Raw genomic sequence first — 20,024 nt, forward strand, 5'->3', positions numbered from 1 at the left:
TTTGGTATCATTTACTTTTGGGGGAGTGTTAGGGAAATAAACTCAATATAATTGTTCCTTAATTGTCAATTCCACTCCAGAAGAGAAGTCGTATTCAGCAATTCATGCCAAACTAAATAAAAGTCCTCCCTTCTCATCATACGTTTACCTCATCTCCATGACCAATTGCATACACCTAATAAAAACACAAACAATGCATATATACTCAGTTCAGGTTAAAATGCAAGTGGTACTCAGGCGCTTTTCTGTGTCTCAACTAGTCCAGCCACCACCCCAGAACAACTATACATCATCTTCTTCAGCTTTCCAGGAACTTAAAAAAAATAATCTCCTGAACTTTTTAAAAAGGATAGATGCAGAAGAAGCCTATTTACTACAGTAGAAGCAACTAATGAAAGACTTGTTTCAAATGATGAATGCAAGGTCACAGACTGCTATACGTTGTGAAGAGGTTTTATGAAATCAAATACATCATATACTTTGGCTACATATGTGGCATGAGACAGAGTGGCTGCCAGTTTTCACTACAAACTACAAGAATGCCAAAAAATATGAACCTTCCAGGTCCAATCACTAAGGCATCTGGTACCACCTTCTCCGTGAGCCGAAGGCCATGTGTGGGTTCAAAATTACACCGCTGGAGTCCTCTGAAGGTAATACCATTTTTCATAGAGAATGATGGTTCTCCGATCAAGTCACTTGCTATAATTAGAGCTAAAAACTACACATAGTTGGGAAGTGAAACAGTATTTTCACTCAATGACACAATAAATTAAGTTTCAGTGCATATGAATTAATTGTGCACTATATATTATAATCCTCATTCCTACAGGCTCAGCTGGGAGTTTTGCTTCAGAAAAGACTTTCAGTTTAGTCCTGCACAGACAGGCCTGCAGCACAAATGACTCCCGAGAAAAGAAGGGAGCAACATGAGCTAACATCACGCCATACAAGACTCACCCTGATCTACACTGACCCTTAAATCACACTAAGCCATACATCAGCTAACTCAATTATTGGCAGCTGTGTTGAGGCACAGTAATATTTTGTATGGTGTGCTTAGAGCTTTAGGTTCTCACATTTTTTACAGTGTATATGATTATTATGTTCTGATGTTCACCTCTTGCTAAGAAGATAGCTCTGAGTACAGCTTATGTATTATCCTCCACTGCCCAACTTTGGATAGAATAGAAAAGCTATGAAATTAATTATTGGAATATTCTTTCAACCTCAAAACAGAACAAATAATATTGATTACATGATGCACTCTATCACAGAGAATCCAACAATACAACCTTGTTAGAAGAAGGAAGGGCATCAGAAAGAGGAATCATATGAAGAGAAAGTGTTTAATATGCCACTGTGCTCCCCAGAATTCAGGTATTACAGGAGGAGTGATCACTGGGCAGAGACTGCTTGTGCCTCAAAGGAAAGTTATTACGAACAAATCTTCTGAGCTCTCGTATCCTCCCAAATTCATAGTAGTACAATTAGTCATTTCATCCCCAAATGTCTTATTGGCACGGACACACCCAACATCCTCCAGTGTGTTCAAATCACGCTGATCAATAGATCAGATTCTTCAGCAGTGTATTTGTTGAAAAGGAGTAAGCCTCAGCATAATAAAACCTTTTGATCTCTCTCTCTCATTGGAAAAATAGGACAAAGAAATGGATTTTCCTCGAGCAGTGCTTATAATTTATCAATTAATCTTCACCCTTCCCTCCATTCCAACTGGAGACCCACAGCAGGTTTGCAGCACTTTGCCTTTTTGACAGTTTTGATTAGGGATGGATGACTGCCTTCTGCACGCTAAAGACAGGTGTGAACTGTGCTTTAGTGAGCTGCAAAGGAAATGGACCTCGCTGTTTAGCAGTGCTGATCACTTCTGTTTCCTCTGCAGTTTTTTGCAACTCAATTTCTCTTTGAAAAATACCTTTTCACTAACAGAGAGGATGGGAAACAGAGCTGGGGGGAGAAATGACAGCTCAAAGGACCTCCATCATTGAAGGGTCCTGCTTCCACCAACACCAGTGCCAAAATCCCCAGGACTGGCATCACTTCAGTGCAAGAGAGTCACCAGCACCAGCTCACTGGCCTCTGGCTCTGTCTTTGACTGAACTGATGGTTCCTTTGCACCACAGCGTCACCAGTTATGGACAGCCTGACACTGTGCAGCTGGTACTTAGTGTGAACAGGGAAGAAAATAACATCTGTTAAGAAGGCCTCAAAGCATTCATCTTAATAAATATTTCTTCCATAATTCAATATAAAAAAAAAATTAAGAGACTTTTAAAAGTAAAGGCATTAAGTTCCAATATGAACCACACTCATAAAAACACAATTTGCCCATTGACAAACAAACATTTTACAAGCAACGAAGTCTTAGAAAGAATGCAATCTCTACCTTTACTTCTACCTACAGACAGGAAGGTGTGCGTCCAGTTAAGAGGAGGAACAAGAGGGATGTCCGTCATGGAGGAGGCAAAAGAGAAGAGAAGGAGGAAGCATAAAAAACAGAAAATTATGTCACTGGCCATACTTATAAAAACAAGAAAATGAGTGTGTTTATCTAGCAGCCAAACCCAACAAAACACAACTTCAAGGGAAAAACAAAAGACACACCACAACTAAAGCACAAAGCAAGGCTTAAACAACTGACAGCACAACCAGCAACTGCCTGGTTAAGCCCTTTGGCTTTAATTTGATTTTTCTACTGAGAAATGCAAACCCCTCATGCAATAGCATGCCATTGATATGCCTCATTCCACGTCAAATTCAAAACAGCAAGGGAAACAACAGAGTAGGACAGAAAAAAAATAAATCCCATGGTAATATATTTGCTAAACACATTTCACCTACCAGAGCTAATGTATTTGTATATAATGTTGACATTGCATATTTACTCACACATATACATTTACATATTTATATCCATAATATTTTTATAGAGAATAAATATTTATCAGAAGGGAATATCTGCGAGTTGCTTGGCAAGAAAAGAGAAGCCACTGTTCCCTGATGCATCATGGATAAACAAGGATGGCTAAAGTTGCCAGAAGCCAATAGTTTTCACATTTTTTTGCCAGGCAAGGGACCATAGAAAGGGCTGATGACAATCATACAGGCCTGAATAGGTCATGCAAGTCTTCATGAGCCAGCTGGGTTGCAACTTGTAATTTAAATGGCCAAGTGCATCTGTTTATATAATCCAGTCCTAAATCACAGACTGCTACAAAGATATGTTCAGTGTCACTGAGATTGAAAGTGGCCATGAAAGTTCACTGTCCTGATCACTCCCAACATGCCATCATCCTTCCTTTGCCAACGGCTTGCCATGCTCAGCTGCATCCTGAGCAACTAGGACATACTGAAGGGACCTGTCTGCTGGATGCTCCTTCAACAAGCCCAGCTGAAGAGTAAGTGAGGATAGAGAAGGAGCTCAATGCTTCCCAGAGCTTAGCCAGGTGCTCCACATGCCAAATACCATGGTCTTGACATGCCCGCATAAAAAGGCCTGTCTTCCTACTTTTCCCACCACATAGGGATGCTAAGCAGTACAGAAACTGAAGAGTGAACCCCAACTTTACTTCTGATTGTTTCCTAAGCTCTCATGACCTCAGAGCAGACATCTGCCTTGAACTACAGAATAAAAACTGATTATGTCCCAAGCCTCTCTACATTTCACTGAAATACATAGAGAATATGCCTCTTTTATTCAAGTACCTAATTACTGTTGATCCTTCACAGGTACTACATTCCATCTTACTAACTCTTTGGACTGTCTAACCTCAGATACATGTTCACTTAATGGCAAAAACACTATTGTGTACATCTAGTCTAGGAAAGCCTCATCAGCCTTTAGAGTCAGAACTCACATTTTCTCCCTGTCCTGGTTTTAGCTGGGATAGAGTTAATTTTCTTTCTAGTAGCTGGTATAGTGCTATGTTTTTGATTTAGCATGAGAATAATGTTGATAACACACTGATATTTTCAGTTGTTGCTAAGTAGTGTTTAGACTAAGTCAAGGATTTTTCAGCTTCTCGTGCCCAACCAGCAAGAAGGCTGGAGGGGCACAAGAAGTTGGGAGGGGACACAGCCAGGGCAGCTGACCCAAACTGGCCAAAGGGGTATTCCATACCATGGGACGTCATGCTTACTATATGAACTGGGGGGAGTTGGCCTGTGGGGGGGAGCACTGCTCAGGAACTAACTGAGCATTGGTCAGCAAGTGGTCAGCAACTGCATTGTGCATCACTTGTTTTGTATATTCCAATCCTTTTATTATTATTATTTTCTTCCTTTCTGTCCTATTAAACTGTCTTTATCTCAACCCACGAGTTTTACTTTATCTTTCCTGATTCTCTCCCCCATCCCACTGGGTGGGGGGAAGGGAGCTAGCAGCTGCATGGTGCTTAGTTGCTGGCTGGGGTTAAACGATGACACTCCCCGTAGACAAAGAGTTGGTGTGGTCTTCCTAGTACACCTAGTGCACACACCTTGCATTAAGTCTCCAACATTTTCACTCCTGCATTCACAAGACTAGAATGCATCACCAGTGCTGCTAAGTCCTCCCTGTGCTCCCATGTCAGCAAGACGCTAACACTGTCAGAGGAAAACAGAATCACCCCTCTCCTCACCTCACCTCACCAGCTTCTTGCTCCACACCCCCATAGTGCAAAATGGGACTAATGATCCCATCGTGTCACAGCCAATAGATCTGTTAACGCAATCCAGGCTGAGATATTAAAACGTAACTCTGATACAGGCCTAGATCCCATTTGTAGCCCAACCTGGGGTTAGCCCTGTTCTTTTTCTAAACCATTTTGCACTGTGCATATTTGAATATTTTAAATTGCAGACACAGGACATACAGGCCATTATATGCAATTTTCCTCAGGATTCATAATGAGTTAGGATCATGCCATGAGGGCTATTAACGTTTTTTTTGTAATAATTGCACTCTTAAAAATAAAGACCAACATTGAGGTCTACATTTACCAGGCAGAAGTGGGAGTCATTACAGCTGGCACAACAAGAAAGAAATAGCAAGATAAAATAGTTGATGGGCTGCATGGAAGGGGGAAGCATACCTCATTACTGTCCATGGAATCATTTCATGCTCCCTCCTGGGCACCTGAGTCCCAGGCTGACAAGTAGCCATGGCTCAGGGGACACAGAGTCAAAAATGCAAATGGCTTGACTGGCACCCAGTAGGCTTAGTTGCTTTTGTCATGCAAAGCTCAGCTCAGAAAAGCAGCAGGGACAAAGTTCTTTCATGATCGGTGACTGAAACAAAGAGAAAGTTGAAGGACTTACCTTGTTCACCCATCATCAGGTGTGAGAGGCCTTTGAAAGAGAGAGAGAGAGAGAGAGAGGGAGTAAGAAAAAAAGAACAAAACAGAAAAAGAAGCAGCAATATCCATGCGCACTGGTCCAATACCTCTCAGGATTGGAGCTCACATACTTGAACTAGACCAAGTATGGGTGTAGCAGACAGCGCACACACATATGCAGGCGCTGCTTTCCACACTGAGCAGGAAAGCATCTGTCACAGGTAGAAAAAACCTGCTGGTAGTTGCAGAACTGTGTTTGAGGTTCATCATACCTCTTGGGGAGTGATTCCAGAGGCACTGCACACCAGTATGGCTAAATGGGGCTAGGGAAGCCAAGGTCTGCAGTGGGGCTCTGCAGGGAGCATTCGCTCCTCTGGTGAGCTATAGAAATAACTTCTCCTCAACTAAAGATTGAAATTCAAGGCTGCAGTGGTCAGTGAAAGGGAGGCCACAATCCCACCAGATCTGCTTCAGACAAAATATCCGGGCTAAATGCATGCACACACACGCACACACAAAGCTATCCTCATTCCTGAACGTGGTGGCTTCAACATGTATTTTTAGAGGTCAATCAACACCGCTCACACTTACTAACTATACACTAGTACACCAGACCTGGCAAGCACTAAAAAATTTACCTGTAACCTATTTTTAATCCTACGCCATTTCCTTTCTGGGAAGAACTGGAGATTAAAACTTCTAAGGGTAGTGTGTTACTTTATGGCTCTGTAGCTAAAGCTACTCTTTGGTTTCATAATTCAAGGTAAAGCCAGAAAGCAGCACAGCTCCCCTCAGCAGTGACAGTCACTGTCAGCTCTATAGATAGGGCTGTGGTGGTCACCTGGGCTGCTCCAGTCTCTGTCCAATAACTCTTTCTGGCATAAACCTTTTTTGTTTCAATTAAAATCCACTTCTAGCCCAAATTTTCAACTATGTTTACTGTATAACTGTATTCCTACAAGTATTGTTTAAATACTATTGTGTATATATATATTCATGCCCAATCCATTAATCATCAATTAACCCATTTGTTAATTTTGTGACACATGATATCACAGAACTAACATAACAAAAACCAAGTCCTACCCACCCAAGCCATGCGTGACCCCTTTCATACTTGGTTTCCTGACCTTCTTCCCTTAGCTTGATTCCTCCTCCACATCTCCTACCACTCACAGCACTTAGTATGGCAGGGATTTTGATCCATGCATACACACCCCACTCACACACCCTATCTTAAGTGAGTTTATTAATCAAACAGGGCTGTGACTTTTTTAATTTCACAGAGTCTGAGAGGTCAAATGAATTTATTGGAATGAGAATTTTCAAAAAGCATCATGCTGAGTTTGAATTAGTTCATTTCTCTCACTTTTATATTTTTCCTCTGTGTCTGCTGGAGAAATCTAAAATCCAGATCATCCCAAGAATGTGTTCACCCACAGAGAACTCCAAGCCAGATAAGGGGATTAATAATTGTACAGTCTAAGGAATGCAAATATCTTAATGTTCTTGAAGATTATTGTGGATTTAGAAAAATAATCAGAAACACAACATAGGTTTAGATTTTTTTAGGTTTTTTAGCTATAAATAAACATAGCAGATTTGAGACTGTAGGACATATTTCTGGTCTAAATTACAAGATATAATTTCACTGAATTGTTTTGCTCTGCTAGTAGAGTGGGTTGAATTTGTGTCTCTATTTATGGCCACTGACCCCATCATTCTTGATAGGCAAATCTTAGGTCTGTCCAAATGGGCAGCTGGAAGTCACTGTAAAAGGCACTGTAGAAGTCAAGAAGACAAAAGTGTAATTGTTAGGACCTAAAAAGCACAGAGACCCTGTAGCAATGGTGAAAAAGGAGAAAGAGCAAGAAGGTGGCAGTATGACATGCAGCTGAAGCTGGCCGAACAGGGAGGGGACATCAGACCCAGAGCAGAGATAGAGAGGTCCCAAGCCCTCAGGCCTTGTACACCACAGGGAAGGAAAGCCATGGCTAAGAGGCACAGCACCAACAGGCGCAGCTGCTGGGAATGGCAGGGACCTTGTCCACTTGGGGAGGTGGGACACTGACAAAGAGAAACCTCCAGAGAGGTTTCAAAGTAAGAGCCTGCATTAAACACTCTGAATCACACCATAAGAGGACCCCTTCTCTCTCCACCAGCCACAAAGGAACCACAGAAATCTCAAAATGTCAGGAATGTCAACACCTCTTTTGTCCGTATTCCAGGAAGGCCAATGCTGTGTGCCCTATCTGTCAGGCGCATCAGCCAGGTGCAGCCCAGAGCCCTTTGCCTGCAGTCCAGGAGTGAGAACACCCCCCCAAATGTACCCACCATTCTGGCCCCCAGGTTGGCCCTCGTTCAAATGCCTGCGAAGAAGAGTCTCCCTAAGAAATGTTCTGACTCTTTCTGCTTCTTGACAAATTTGAAATACAAGAGCAGCTGTGGTATTGTATGTACCTCTTGATCTTCTAGTCCCAAATGAACAATGGAAGTAGGGAGATTAGTGAAAAATAATGTCCCTCCCTCACCCAACTACTTTTTCCTTTTTCAAACAGGAAGAAAAAGGGGGGTGGACTTGGAGATACAGCAAAAACCCAATATTATCTCTTAAGTTGTCCATCAACACAGATCCTTATTTTAACAAAGAGAACACCAACAGAATTCCAGATTCATTATTAGATAGAATAATATAAATAATGAAATAACATATCAGCTTTTCTCATCTGAAAATTTTCCTCCCTTGCAATTTAAAGTAGGAGTGAAAATTAGTGTATTTATCTCCAACAAAATTTCATTAACAACCAAAACCTTCAACCACCGAGATCTAAAATCTGTGACATTTGCAGCATGTGTAACAAAGGCCCCAAATTAGTCACACTAAAATCAATACGGAAAACGTGAACTGACATCATTGTCTCACCTTTACATCAGTTTCAAGACATGACAAGACACTGACACAATTCTCAAATGATAAAAGTCAGTCATCTCAGGGTGGCATGGGGCAGCACTTGCTATTGGACAACAACAAACTAATAGGGCATCCAACAAACCAATGCAAGAGGTGTGGGTATTGTTCAGACCTGCAAACTAGACCAGATTTTGTCAGAACAGGGGGGACACCTATCACCATGCTATTTGGGCATCAACCATAAAGGCCAGCAAAGCTTTGAGCAGGATGCTAAATGAACTCATCAGGCCCCAAAGCACGTTATCCACATACACAACCACTGTTTTTGCCAACAGCCATCCCATTCCAGGGGAATCCTGTAAGAAAATCTGAGTTTCCACCTAAATCCAGGTGAAACATGCTTTCCTTTTAATCTTAGATTTGTTCAACAAGAAACCCAGCTTAAAACCTCAGGGCTCCAAACCCAGTCAGTGTAGAACTGGGAAAAGGTTGACACAAACCTGCATGAGCCACAAGGGTCAAGGGGTTGTGTGCTTTTTCTAAACCAGTCTAGTCATTTTTATAATAACCTACTGGCTGGGCACAACCACAGCCGAACAAAAATGGTGGATAGCAAGTACTCCAGGAAAGGTTTAGGAAAACCCCTTATCTGCCTGCAAAGAAATTTTATATCAAAGTCAGGAATCTGGTGACTTGCTATTCCTGAACTTCAAACATGAGTGACAGTAAGGACAAGCACGTGGCTTTGGAAGAAGACTCTCAACAGGTTCCTTAGATAATTATAAGCATCTGCTTGTGCTCAGCCTTTGGACCCCCAGCTTCTTCAGAGTTTCATCAGTAATGTGAAGAGAAAGTGGCCTGCTTCTTCAGACCATTGGTTTGTTATTAAAATAATATGTCCATTGCTGAGGGCAGACAGACTTATAAACTCTGCTCTCTGGCCATGATTTATGCCTGCCACAACTGACTCTTCCTATTTAGGTCTGGAAGGTTTTTTGGTATTTCTTTAACCTACTGCCAAATCAGTATTATTTTCTTAAAGGTTAATATTAATCTTCCTTGATCTCAAAGTAACATTTCAAAGAACTACTTTTTTTTTTTTTTTTTAAATTGTGAACCATCTGCTTTCTATATCAAAATAGTAAAATTAAGTGGCTCTAATTGTACAAAGTATCAAGGGCCAACACTGGATTCTTCTGAAGCCAGAAGGACATCTTTAAAAGTAGCTTCAGAGTACAATGACAGGAAAGAGCAATGTAGTTAAACAGCAGTCCTCATCTTTAAGGATTTACTAGGGGCAATTTTCAGGGTGGAAGAGAAAATGAAGGAAACCTTGGAAGCAGTTTGAACCTTGCCCCCACTGTCCCCACCCCCAGCATCACATTTGGGTACTTAGCATTTAAAATGGAAAAATAAAGCCACAAAAACTAAGAAGGTGGGGAGAGCACAAAACATAGCTCAGAGTGACAACTGATTGCAGCAACAAAGGAAGATGGACTCCTTCATCTAGTTAATTATAGCTTGTCCCATGTTACTGGGCCCATGCTCCGGGGGGGTGGGGGGAGGTGGGGTGCACGTGTGTGGGGGGGTGCATGTGCTGCTGAATTGCTCTGTTAAGGCGGGCAGCCTCAGTATTTCCCTTTTAATGATGCCGCCAGATGATTAGCCCAAAAGCTCTTAATGAATAGGAAGAGAGACTGCCAGGCTGCAGCAGCAGCCCAACTCTCCCCAGGGGCAGGCTTGCCCACAGAGGATGCTTCCCTGGGTATCAGACTCCATGACGCTTTCAAACAATAACAGGGCCAGCTGCAGTGTATGTCTGAGGCAGGGCATCGTGCCCTCTGGTCCAGGATATACATGCAAATCCTTTACGGCAGAGCTGAAGAAAGAAATCATGAAAACCAGGGATTCTTCCAAAAATAAAATGACATCTACTATAGAGAAGAGCACTCTGATGAGTGATGGAGCCTGTTGTTTACACCTCCTTTCCTAATTTCCTAAAACCAGTCATTCCTTAAAAAATAGGCTGGTTTTCTCCTCTGAGCCTCCTTCCTCAGTTCCATCAGCAGTTCTCTTTTCTAGTTAGGCAGGAGAGCTGACAAGTCCCTTGCCTCCCATGTGGTCCCTCTTAAAATAGGCACCTTGAGGTTTTCTAAAACCCAAAGACCAAGGAAGACTCCCCATGTACCAAAAAGAGGGCATTCCAGCCGGGCCAAAGGATGGGACTCAGAGGAAGAAGCAAAACCCTTGTCTTGAGAGATGTGAAGAATGGATGAAGAGGAAAAATCATTCTGAGGCCTAGTTCAGACCTTTTAGTTGCTAGACAGGTCAGCTTTGCCAAGACAATGACCTGATTCCTTGGCTGCTGGCATACATGGTGCCTGTTTTTTTCTAACTGGGCAAAGCAGTAGCACAGGCTGGGGAGCAGTCATTTTTGTTTGATTCAACCATGATGCACAACAGCCAAGGGGCTCCTCGCAGGCCCCAGCAGTGAGGCCAGCCGGGAGTGCAGTTCTGTTATTGTAGCCGGAGGCCCACTTCCAATCCAATTACACACAACAGCTGTGCTACCTCCTCTTTTCCATCCCCTTTGCTTCCTCTGCTATGTAATTCCAGGATAGGTTTTGTCATTATCGGGAGCAGTGAGTCAGGGAGAGTGGCACCTACTCTGAGTGATCAAAGGAATAAGAGCATGAGGTAGAAGCCAAAGAGAAAGTCATTTGCCCCAATATCTATGGGCAGAAATAGTGACCAAACCATACTATCTTCTTTCTCCCATGGCAGAAACAGTATTCTGACATTGCATGTGGCTTATTCCTAGAAGTATTCACAAAGGGAGGGCTACAAACATGGTGGCTTTTGAAAGCATGAAAATAAACATGCAAGTGTTCACAAAGATGGCCACACACACAAGGGAACACGTACAGGTAGCAAGACTTGAGGGTGAATGCACTTTATGGCTGACCCATAAGAAGATGTGTATCACTACAAATCAGAGCACCTGATCAGGTAGGTGCACAGTTGGGAAAAGAACTGTTAGGCACAGAATAGAATTCTTCAGCTTGAAAAAGACAACTCTGACAATATATATGGAAGAGGTAAAATCCCAAATAATACAGAGCAGGTGAACAGGGAATTATTTTTTTTTCCCTATTTGTCGGAACACAAGTAGGAGTCACTGAATGAAATTCTCAAGGAACAGGTGTAAAAACAAGTGAAAGAAAGTACTTTCCATATTTGAATGGTTAAACAATGGGACTTATTATCACAGGATACTGTGGAGTTAAAAAATATAAGTGGATTAAGAAAACAAAAACTGGACACATCCAGAGAAAATATGTCCATCAGTGACTGTACAACATCACGATCTGGATGCAATATCAGGTCAGAAAGTTCTTAAAAACAGTGACTACCAGAAACCACAAAGGTATATCAGGACAAGACAAATGCTAATGTAGTTTCTTAAACTTCTTCCAAAGCATCTGCTTTCGTAAAGAGACACTTCTGGGCTAGATGAATTCTTGCTCTGACCACAGTGATCACTACTGCCATGTTTTTGCAAATGGGTGTGCATGGAGCTGAAAAACATTCACATTTCAGATCGGATTTAGGGGAGAGTGCCTGTGCAAAGGGTATTCAAGAATGAAAACAACAGTGGCACCTATGAAGAAGAACATAAGTCTGTACAAACTGGTTTCAAACACCTGTGAGAGTGGCACTGAAGATACGGCATGGGTGCATTCTTACTCTAACCTAGAAATTTCTGCAAATAGGAAACTTCAAATGGGCTGAAACACAATTCACACATTGTCATGCCCAAAAAGCAGAGTTCAGCTTCAAGGAAGCAGAAGCCAGCATACAGGTACTGCTTAAATGACCCTATGACATGGAGTTAGGGAGACAGACTACAACAGCAGCACTGAGATGAAGAAGGCAAAGAAGCATTAAAAGATGGAATTTGAAAGATTAAAGACCAATGAAAAAAGAGCTAGTATGCTTGTGCCTTCCAGGATCTCTGGATCCTTATGAAGGAGTTGTTCAGGCAAACAAGGACTAATTTTTCCTCGGGGCCCCAACTAACTAGGTCATTTCTACTGGGTTGTGTCCATTCAGTTACGTGCAAACTCTAGTCAGCAGTAAAATCATAACAGCAAAATGCCTAGAACTTCATCTCTTAGCCTCCTCCCCATGAACATCTGAAGATCTCTCCCACAAAGGGGATAAGCGTAGCATGAATAGGAAAAGCACTATTTAAACTTCAACACCCCCCAGGTATCACTACCAGTCACCATAATATCAAGGACCCATATTTAGTTCTTTCTCTTGCATATATTCTTCCACTAAAAAAAACCCAAAGTAAGTGAGACAGAAGAATATCACTTGCTCCTTGATCTACTGGTCTTTTCCCAACAATTTTTCTTTCAGAACCTAGACCACTGGCAAAGAGTAGAAGGTGCAAAGAAAGGGGCAGATATTGTGCAGAGGTGGCAGAGGCATCCATTCTGGCGTGTGCTGCACACCACTCCCCAGCCAAGGCACTTAACCTCTATAATAAGGCTCTTAACCTCCATAATGTTCAGCCCAAGATCTCTAAGCACATTGTGAAGGTGAGGTGAGTACTGAAGTACTGAAAGGTAAGTTATTTCTCCTCTACATGAGACAGCGAGTCAGTGACCCAGCTGAGCAGACGGATTAGACTGCGCAGGAGTAAACAGTTACAGAGTCCAATAATGAGGTGTGGGTAATTGTCAGACTGAAAACATACAGATTGAGATGTGAGAGCACATGGAAAAGAACATTCACATATGAGTAGAAATCCATGTGAGAAAGCATACAGCAGTCCTGAGAACAAGAACACATGTGTATGAGCGATGGAAGAACAAAAAAATGTACATCCAAGCATATAAATTATGAGAATAGGAGGGCAGTGGGGCAGAAGAGCCCATTCAGAGAGCAGAAGGATGAACCACTTCAGGGTGCCCACAGTAACAGCAGCATGGTCCTGTACTGGTTGTGCCACCTCTGCTTGGGCCCCTACTAGTCATGCTGTCATCCTCTGCACACTGTGCAGGCCTTAGAGATGGCCCTGATATTGTTAGAGGCAACACTCATTTATAGCATAATATCATGAGTCCTACTGGTAGAGCATAGCAAGGCCAGGCATTCCCAATTCAACCATCCTCCTCTGCTACAGACACCAAGAGCTTCAGGATGTGGTGAAGAGACTTGTGACCCTGAGCCCTTGGTGCATGTCCTGTCAGATCCTGCCAAGATGAGAAGAGACAGGAGTTCCTGAACACCTCAGACTGGGGCAGAGAAGGTACATGTTCAGCCCCGTGGGTCACTGAAAAGATTCAATGTTATGGTTGACAGAGCCTTTCTTTCCAAGGCATGCCAGACAACATTTACCATTTGGCCACTTCCATCTCCATTGTTGCCAGCTGAGATGCACACAGAATGCAGGGGACCTCAGCAGAACAAAAAGGGGACTGACGAGAGAAGCCAAAAGGCTAAATATGCAGGGAAATTACCCAAGCGGCTGGCCCTCACTGCGCCTCTCCGAAGTGTTTCACAAAATCTGATTATCCAAGTGTAGAAAAGAAGCAAATTGAACTGAGAACTCATTCCAGGTCCAGGTCAGGTTTAGCAAGAATTATAGAGAACGTTGAGTAGGAAAAGAGTCTTGATGTTCCCATCATCCCACTCCAGCCAGGGCAATGCCAGCCGCTTCCCTGGGCTCCCACTTTCATTTCACATAATGATAAACCAGGAGGAGCTGCCTGAGCGCAAGGTAAAAATTAGTTTCTTAAGCTTCAGTTGCAACAGGATGTGGACTACAGCGTAAGGTGCTCTGGTTCGATTAACCCTTGTAGCTGAAGTTGGGGGACTCCGATCCTTCTGGCAATGAGGGAGCAATCTGAGAAGGGAGGTTTGGAGTTATCCATGGTAAAATACTTCCTTGGGGAAGAAGTCCCCAAATAAACAAGCACATAAAGTACACGTTCTTTCTTCCTTTTAAATTAGTCACTTGTGCCCTGTCAGGAATTAAAGTTTTGATACCTAAATAGGATCACACATTCACATTCAGACAGAAAGGCACTCACTGGGTTTTAAAACCTAAAACAACCCTTTGTTAGTGGAAATGAAACTCAACAGGTAATCAGTGAGACTAGCAAATGGAGTAGACTGCAGCAGCAGAAGGAAAATGACCAAACTAGATTTGTATGCCAGACTACACACTTATATATCAGAAATAAACTGTATATAATGCAATGTTCAATGTAATTTTTATTCAGAAAACATCCCTTTAACTGACCAACACAATGTAATCTCTGAAAAGGGAAGTTTGTGACCTTAGCTACTATGAAGCCCTCCTTTTAGCAAAGACTTTGCAATCCAGACCCTGTGATGTCCAGTATGAAGGCTTCTTCTGTACACTCTCAAGAAGCAGGATGAAATTTCTGCCCCTAGTAACTGCTCACCACCACTCTTTAAAGAACAGCCTTTCAGCTCAGCAAAAGCAACACTTACCTGGAATATGATTGACATCTGTCGAGGTGTTTTCATGGCAAGCAGAAGGGAGAAAAGGAAAAGAGAGAGAGAGAAGATAAAAAAGCCATTAGAGATGCACACAGCAACTCAGTATCCTTGCATGGAAATCAATTTCATGCAAAACCAGAAGTAATTAGGTTTGTTTGAAGGCCACCCATCTGCAGCCAAGCACCCAGCCATGCAAGGGAGGAGGCACTGGCTCCCTCTCCACTGTGCATGTAAAAGTAAATCCACCATCATATCTGTCCGGAGAGAGAGTTCATGGAATCAGATAGAACCAAGCCACGTCAGTTCCTGTAAGAATATTGGTTAAAATATTCTACTGTTTTTCACACACAAATGCAAAAGAAAGAAACAAAAACCAACCTGCCTGCAGTAGGTTTCTGTTGCACATAAATTCAAGCAAGTTTTCAGAAAAAAGAAAAGAACCTGCTCCCCTTTTGTGAGGGGCCATGTGAATTTATGACCAGGTGCAAGACACTCAGCATAGTCCCAAGTCTAGAAGAGAGCCCATTCCTTTTCATTCTTCCTGCCCATCATTCCCAAACCAACATCCTTCATTGCAGACAGCAGAAGGGGTGGGGGAGAAGTGCCAGAGGCTTGCATGTCCCACATGTTGTCTTTCCACAAGATGCTGAATTCAGACCAAACGTCAGTCAGTATTTTTTTCTATTTGTGACATAAGACCGCTTTTCAGAATCAATCACATAAATCCCAGAATAAATTAGTCATCTAAAAAAGAGAGGAGCAAGACTATGTAACTGATAGTATCAATCACAGAAAAGGCATACCTGTGAATGTAGCGCCTGTTTTGGGCAGAGCCCACCAATCCCAGAGAATGTGCTTTAAAAAAATGCCTCTCAATTTTTTTAGCATCCCAAGTTTAGTCTTGCTCTGAATAGCTACACATATCGTAACACTATGAGGGAGGAACCCCTGAAATCTCACGGGATTAGACTAGATCAGTATTTTCCTTCCAAGGCAGCCCTCCAAAATAAAAAAATCAACTTGCTTGAGGAAACAGTGGGGCCAGGTCCCTACGTAGCATTCTTTCCTGAAGGCTTGCACCTTGCCCAGAAGTTGTGCTGCTGCAGGTATCATCTTTCCAGTAAGACTTCAAAGCAATACGTTAATGATTTGGACTACTACAGGTCCTGTCCCACTTCTGCCACAAGTCTAGGAGCATGACATGCTGGGTGCTTTTGCTACACACCAAGGTCTAAGAATGCATTCTCCTTCCCCAGATATCCCCTCCAATTTCAGTGGTGAGTGATTCCTGTGCACGTTGCTTTTGGTTTATCACCTTCTGTTGCTTTTTGTTTATCACTTTGTAATGGCTCCAGAATAATTTGAGGAGAAGTCCCTGTGGTACATCACACATATATCAAGCCATCCTTCCCTAAGGAGGTAATAACGCAAATAAAACAATGCACAAAGAGGGGAGGGACTGTTGCATCAACTCATTTAATTTCCGTAGCTTCTACTAAACATATATGTCATATCTGATGAGTGTTATTTGTTGCCTTTCCTGTTTTAACACACAATTGTATCTAAGAACTGGAGTCTTGGCATGCAAGCCTGGAAAGACACTTAGCACTGAAAGTTTGCCTGAAAGTAATTATTTTTAGGTAGAAAAAGAAAACAGTTGTCAGGCAGTGATGCATGCAATGAGGATGGAAGGCAAAAGGAGGTGAAAGCAGGGGCAGAAGGAAGGAGCAGACCCTTAAACACCACTGTAGAACATGAGCACTATGCCAAAGAATTTACAAGTCCACAGCGAGGACTTGAGATGTTGCTTGGGAAAATCAGTGGCAGTCAGAGACAATCACACATTTCAGAAGAGGAAGAAGGGAGTACCATAAAGTACTGCAAATGTTTCTGATAACCCAGCAGCTGCCCCAAAGCCTATGCTAAGCAGGTACAAAGCTCTAGACCCATGTTGTCCTCTCAGCCTCCCTGCATGCCTGACAAAGGAGTGGGCACAGCTGCAGCCCCAGCTACCTCGGGCACCCAGGAGCAGCATGCACCCTCACCAGAGTGTCTGTGCTCCAGGAGAAAACCTGTGGGATGTTTAGGGAATAAAAAAGATCAGCAGACAGAAAGGGCAAAGGAAAGAGCTAACCAAGGGTGAGCAAGGGATAAACACATTAAGCAAATGAGAGAAGAGGCAGTGGGCTGTAACTGATACACTGCCTGAAATAATACTTATTTAACTGTGCATGAATTAAACAGGTCATGAAGCTGTTAAACAGGGGAACAATGAAGTGTTAAGAGCTACACAAGCTTCTCTAAAATGTAGTTTCTCAGTGGCAAGTAAGAAAGGGCAGACAGCAAGGGGATTTCCTTTTACCCGTATTTTTTTTTGTCCAATGTCCCTAAGAGCAGGCATCCTCAACGCTCAGTGGTTTTACTCTTAGCTTTCTTTTTGCTGTATCTTTTTTGGAAAGACTCCACCCAACACAATTTCTGTATACACTAGTTGCATCAGAGAAGTCACTGTTTGCACCTCTGTGACACTTTTGCAGTAACCTATGCAGCAGCCCAGGTGATTAGTGTTACTTCCCATACTAAATACAAAGGAGTTTCTTGTACTGCAGACACCCCCCCATGTGGTATCTGCTAGCAAATGCTGATTTTCAAGTGGTGAAAGTACTTATTTTTTATTTTAAAACACAAATGAGAAAGCACCGTTTTCTTTGTGAAGACAAAAATGGCATATAGCCAGTCAGTCCTCACAAAAGACCCTACAATAAATACCACTGTGGCACGCAACTGAAACTGCCATGCAAGTCCTCATGGGAAACCCTGAAACACCTCTGCAGTGTGGTGTGCCACTCCATTGTGGTGCACAATTAAAACTGTGGTTGCATATATTGACAAAGGGTACCCTTAATAAGAAACTTCTGATGCAGTACCTTATGGCTGGTGGCTCCACAATTAGAAGAAATCTAATGCCTCAAGAAAGATTGAAGATAGAGATGGCAAATCAGCAGAGCGACCAGATTTTGGGAGCTGAGTTGACTCTCCTTCAGTCCCTATCATCTGAGATGTTCTCTCAAATTCTCTTCATGTTTTTCTGGTTTGTCTTCAAAAGGACTGTTTAAAACAAGTTCCTACTCTCCCTTCCATCAGCACTACCTTCCTCCCCCACAGGGACCTCCTACCTGCCACAGGGACTGAGGAGGTACAGCATTCCCCGATTAAACAGGGAGTGTGCAGAACCCATGGCTAACAAAAAGCCCAGTGACCATGCAACTTACTGCCATGCAGAAGGGGGTTTCTCCACTTTCTCCAGCTCAGAGCACTTCAAACACACAAAGGTCTGCCTCTTAACAAAAGACAAGGCAGAGTTTGCTTTATCCTATACACAAGAGTCCATTTATTGCTCCTTTGTAAAGGGCTGAGCCGCAAGCCGGTGCTGTTTGCTTTCATTCTTTGATGTTAATAGCTGGGTTGAAAGAGGGATCAGCGGGGCTGCTGCTTTTGTCTGGTGCAGCCCCAGCCATCTGGGTGGGGTGGAAGGGGAAGGAGAAGGATGAAGGGGAGCAGGAGGAACAAAGCAAACATTATTATAGCTCAGGTCCTTCCCGTGCCTGTAGAGGAAACATCTGAGGTATTTTTAACTCTAACATTTTTAACAAGAAGTTTAGCAATAAGGGAAGGTCTGATGAGAGTACACTTCTCTCTCCAACTGGAGACAAGGACATCACAGACTTTCTGTGCACACCAGCCCTACCAGTACACATCACCTTGACCTGAAGAGACCTGCTTTCGACTCCCATCTCCGTGGTCCATTCAATCTTGTACCCTGCTTTGATGGGCTGTGGACACCCATTTTCTGCCAGCTAAACTGAGACCCACTGACGGAATTCACACATCCCAAACCAGCTGTTGGGCAGAAGCATGCTAGGCTAAGTGGAAATAAGCACCTTGAAGTGAATGGCACTCTCTTGTGCTACAAGTCCCTCAAGCTCTCTGGCATCCTCCTCCAGGGCTCTCTAGTTACCCTATCCCTGAATGCCACTGTGTGGAAATGACTGGGGAGCAGGCAGAAACCAGGGAGAGGAGGAGGGCAAACGTTAAAACACTTAGAGGCATCTTTTTGTCATTGGAGACCCACTCCCAAATAAGAGGAGATCCTGCCTATAGACAGGAAAATGACCTTATGCTGAAGCTCATTCAGTTACCAACACCTAAAAAAAGCTTTTCTAAAGCAGATTTGGCTCTCATCATGCTGCAAATACAGAAAATGCATATAGGTACAATTTCACTGGCAGAAGCATGACCGGTTGGGAACTCTCAGTCACTTACTTTGACTTACTGATACATATGAAAACAGTTCAGAGACCATAGACTGATGCATTTATGGCAGCCTGTGAAATGATTCAAAAGATACGTGACGAGCCAGCCTGGACTCCTGTGGTGTGGTAGTAAGAGATGCTGGTGACTCAGAAGCAGGTGATTTCCTCTTAACTGAGCTCTGATGCAACATTTTAACAATATAATGAAGAGCTGCATTTCGGCTGAGCTGGAAACCCCTCAAATTGCAAAGTCTTCATTAATTTGATACTTTATCAAACAAAGTGTTAATTCCAGATGCTGATTTGGCAAGTGGTCTCATTCCATCCTAACCTGGTCTCTTAAGGTAAAGGTAAACATATGGTCCTACTTCACCTCCTATGCCAAGCTGTTAGGGACCTGTGCTGTTGCTGCAAAACTGTACAGATTCCTTATCTTTCTCTCAGGACACAGTGGTTCAAAGCCACCTGGGAGTGTTACAGTGACATAAAAAGAAATAGTATTTACATTGTATAAACAGCTTCTAACAACAATTTGCTTGGGTAAAGTCAGGCTCTGTAATGAGATCAATTCCAAGCATTAGCACAACATCCCTGTAGTGCCCATGCTCAGACAGGAGATAGGCACTTTGAAGATTGTTGTATTAATGGTTAACCAGCTTAAAATCTTGGCTCCATTAAATTCATAAAAGACTTGACAGTTACTGTGATAGTGTCATGATTTCATCCCTCATATTTACTCAACATCTTTTGTCTTACTCTGGTAGTAGGCTCCATCCCCAGTACCCTTCCACTGATTCCAATGGAATTGCCACAGAAGTAAATTCTATTTAATTTGCTAAATGTTCAGGACACTGAAACAAATCCAAGACCACTTGAGCCTATGATGTCTGTCACTGAGCTGCACACTGGGGTCAGGAAGAAATT

At 42.8% G+C, this 20,024-nt stretch overlaps 1 protein-coding gene across 40 annotated transcripts in view; it reads right to left on the reverse strand.

The window, feature by feature from the left end:
* Window positions 1–20,024, reverse strand: part of NRXN3 (neurexin 3) — a 1,031,704-nt gene that overhangs the window by 930,179 nt on the left and 81,501 nt on the right. For 32 of the 40 annotated variants that reach the window (XR_007509161.1, XR_007509160.1, XR_007509159.1 and 29 more), the window contains 2 exons: window positions 14,779–14,796; window positions 5,320–5,349 (listed from right to left, as the gene is read on the reverse strand). The exons of the other annotated variants lie outside the window; for them this stretch is intronic. Coding sequence is in view for 28 of the 32 variants with exons in the window: in XM_049825578.1 (XP_049681535.1) it covers window positions 5,320–5,349; window positions 14,779–14,796 (48 nt within the window). In the remaining 4 variants the exon portion in view is untranslated. The remainder of the gene's footprint in view (window positions 1–5,319; window positions 5,350–14,778; window positions 14,797–20,024) is intronic. 40 annotated transcript variants of the gene reach the window in all.

The sequence above is a fragment of the Accipiter gentilis genome, chromosome 22 (assembly GCF_929443795.1).
Source record: "Accipiter gentilis chromosome 22, bAccGen1.1, whole genome shotgun sequence".
Lineage (NCBI taxonomy): Eukaryota > Metazoa > Chordata > Aves > Accipitriformes > Accipitridae > Astur > Astur gentilis.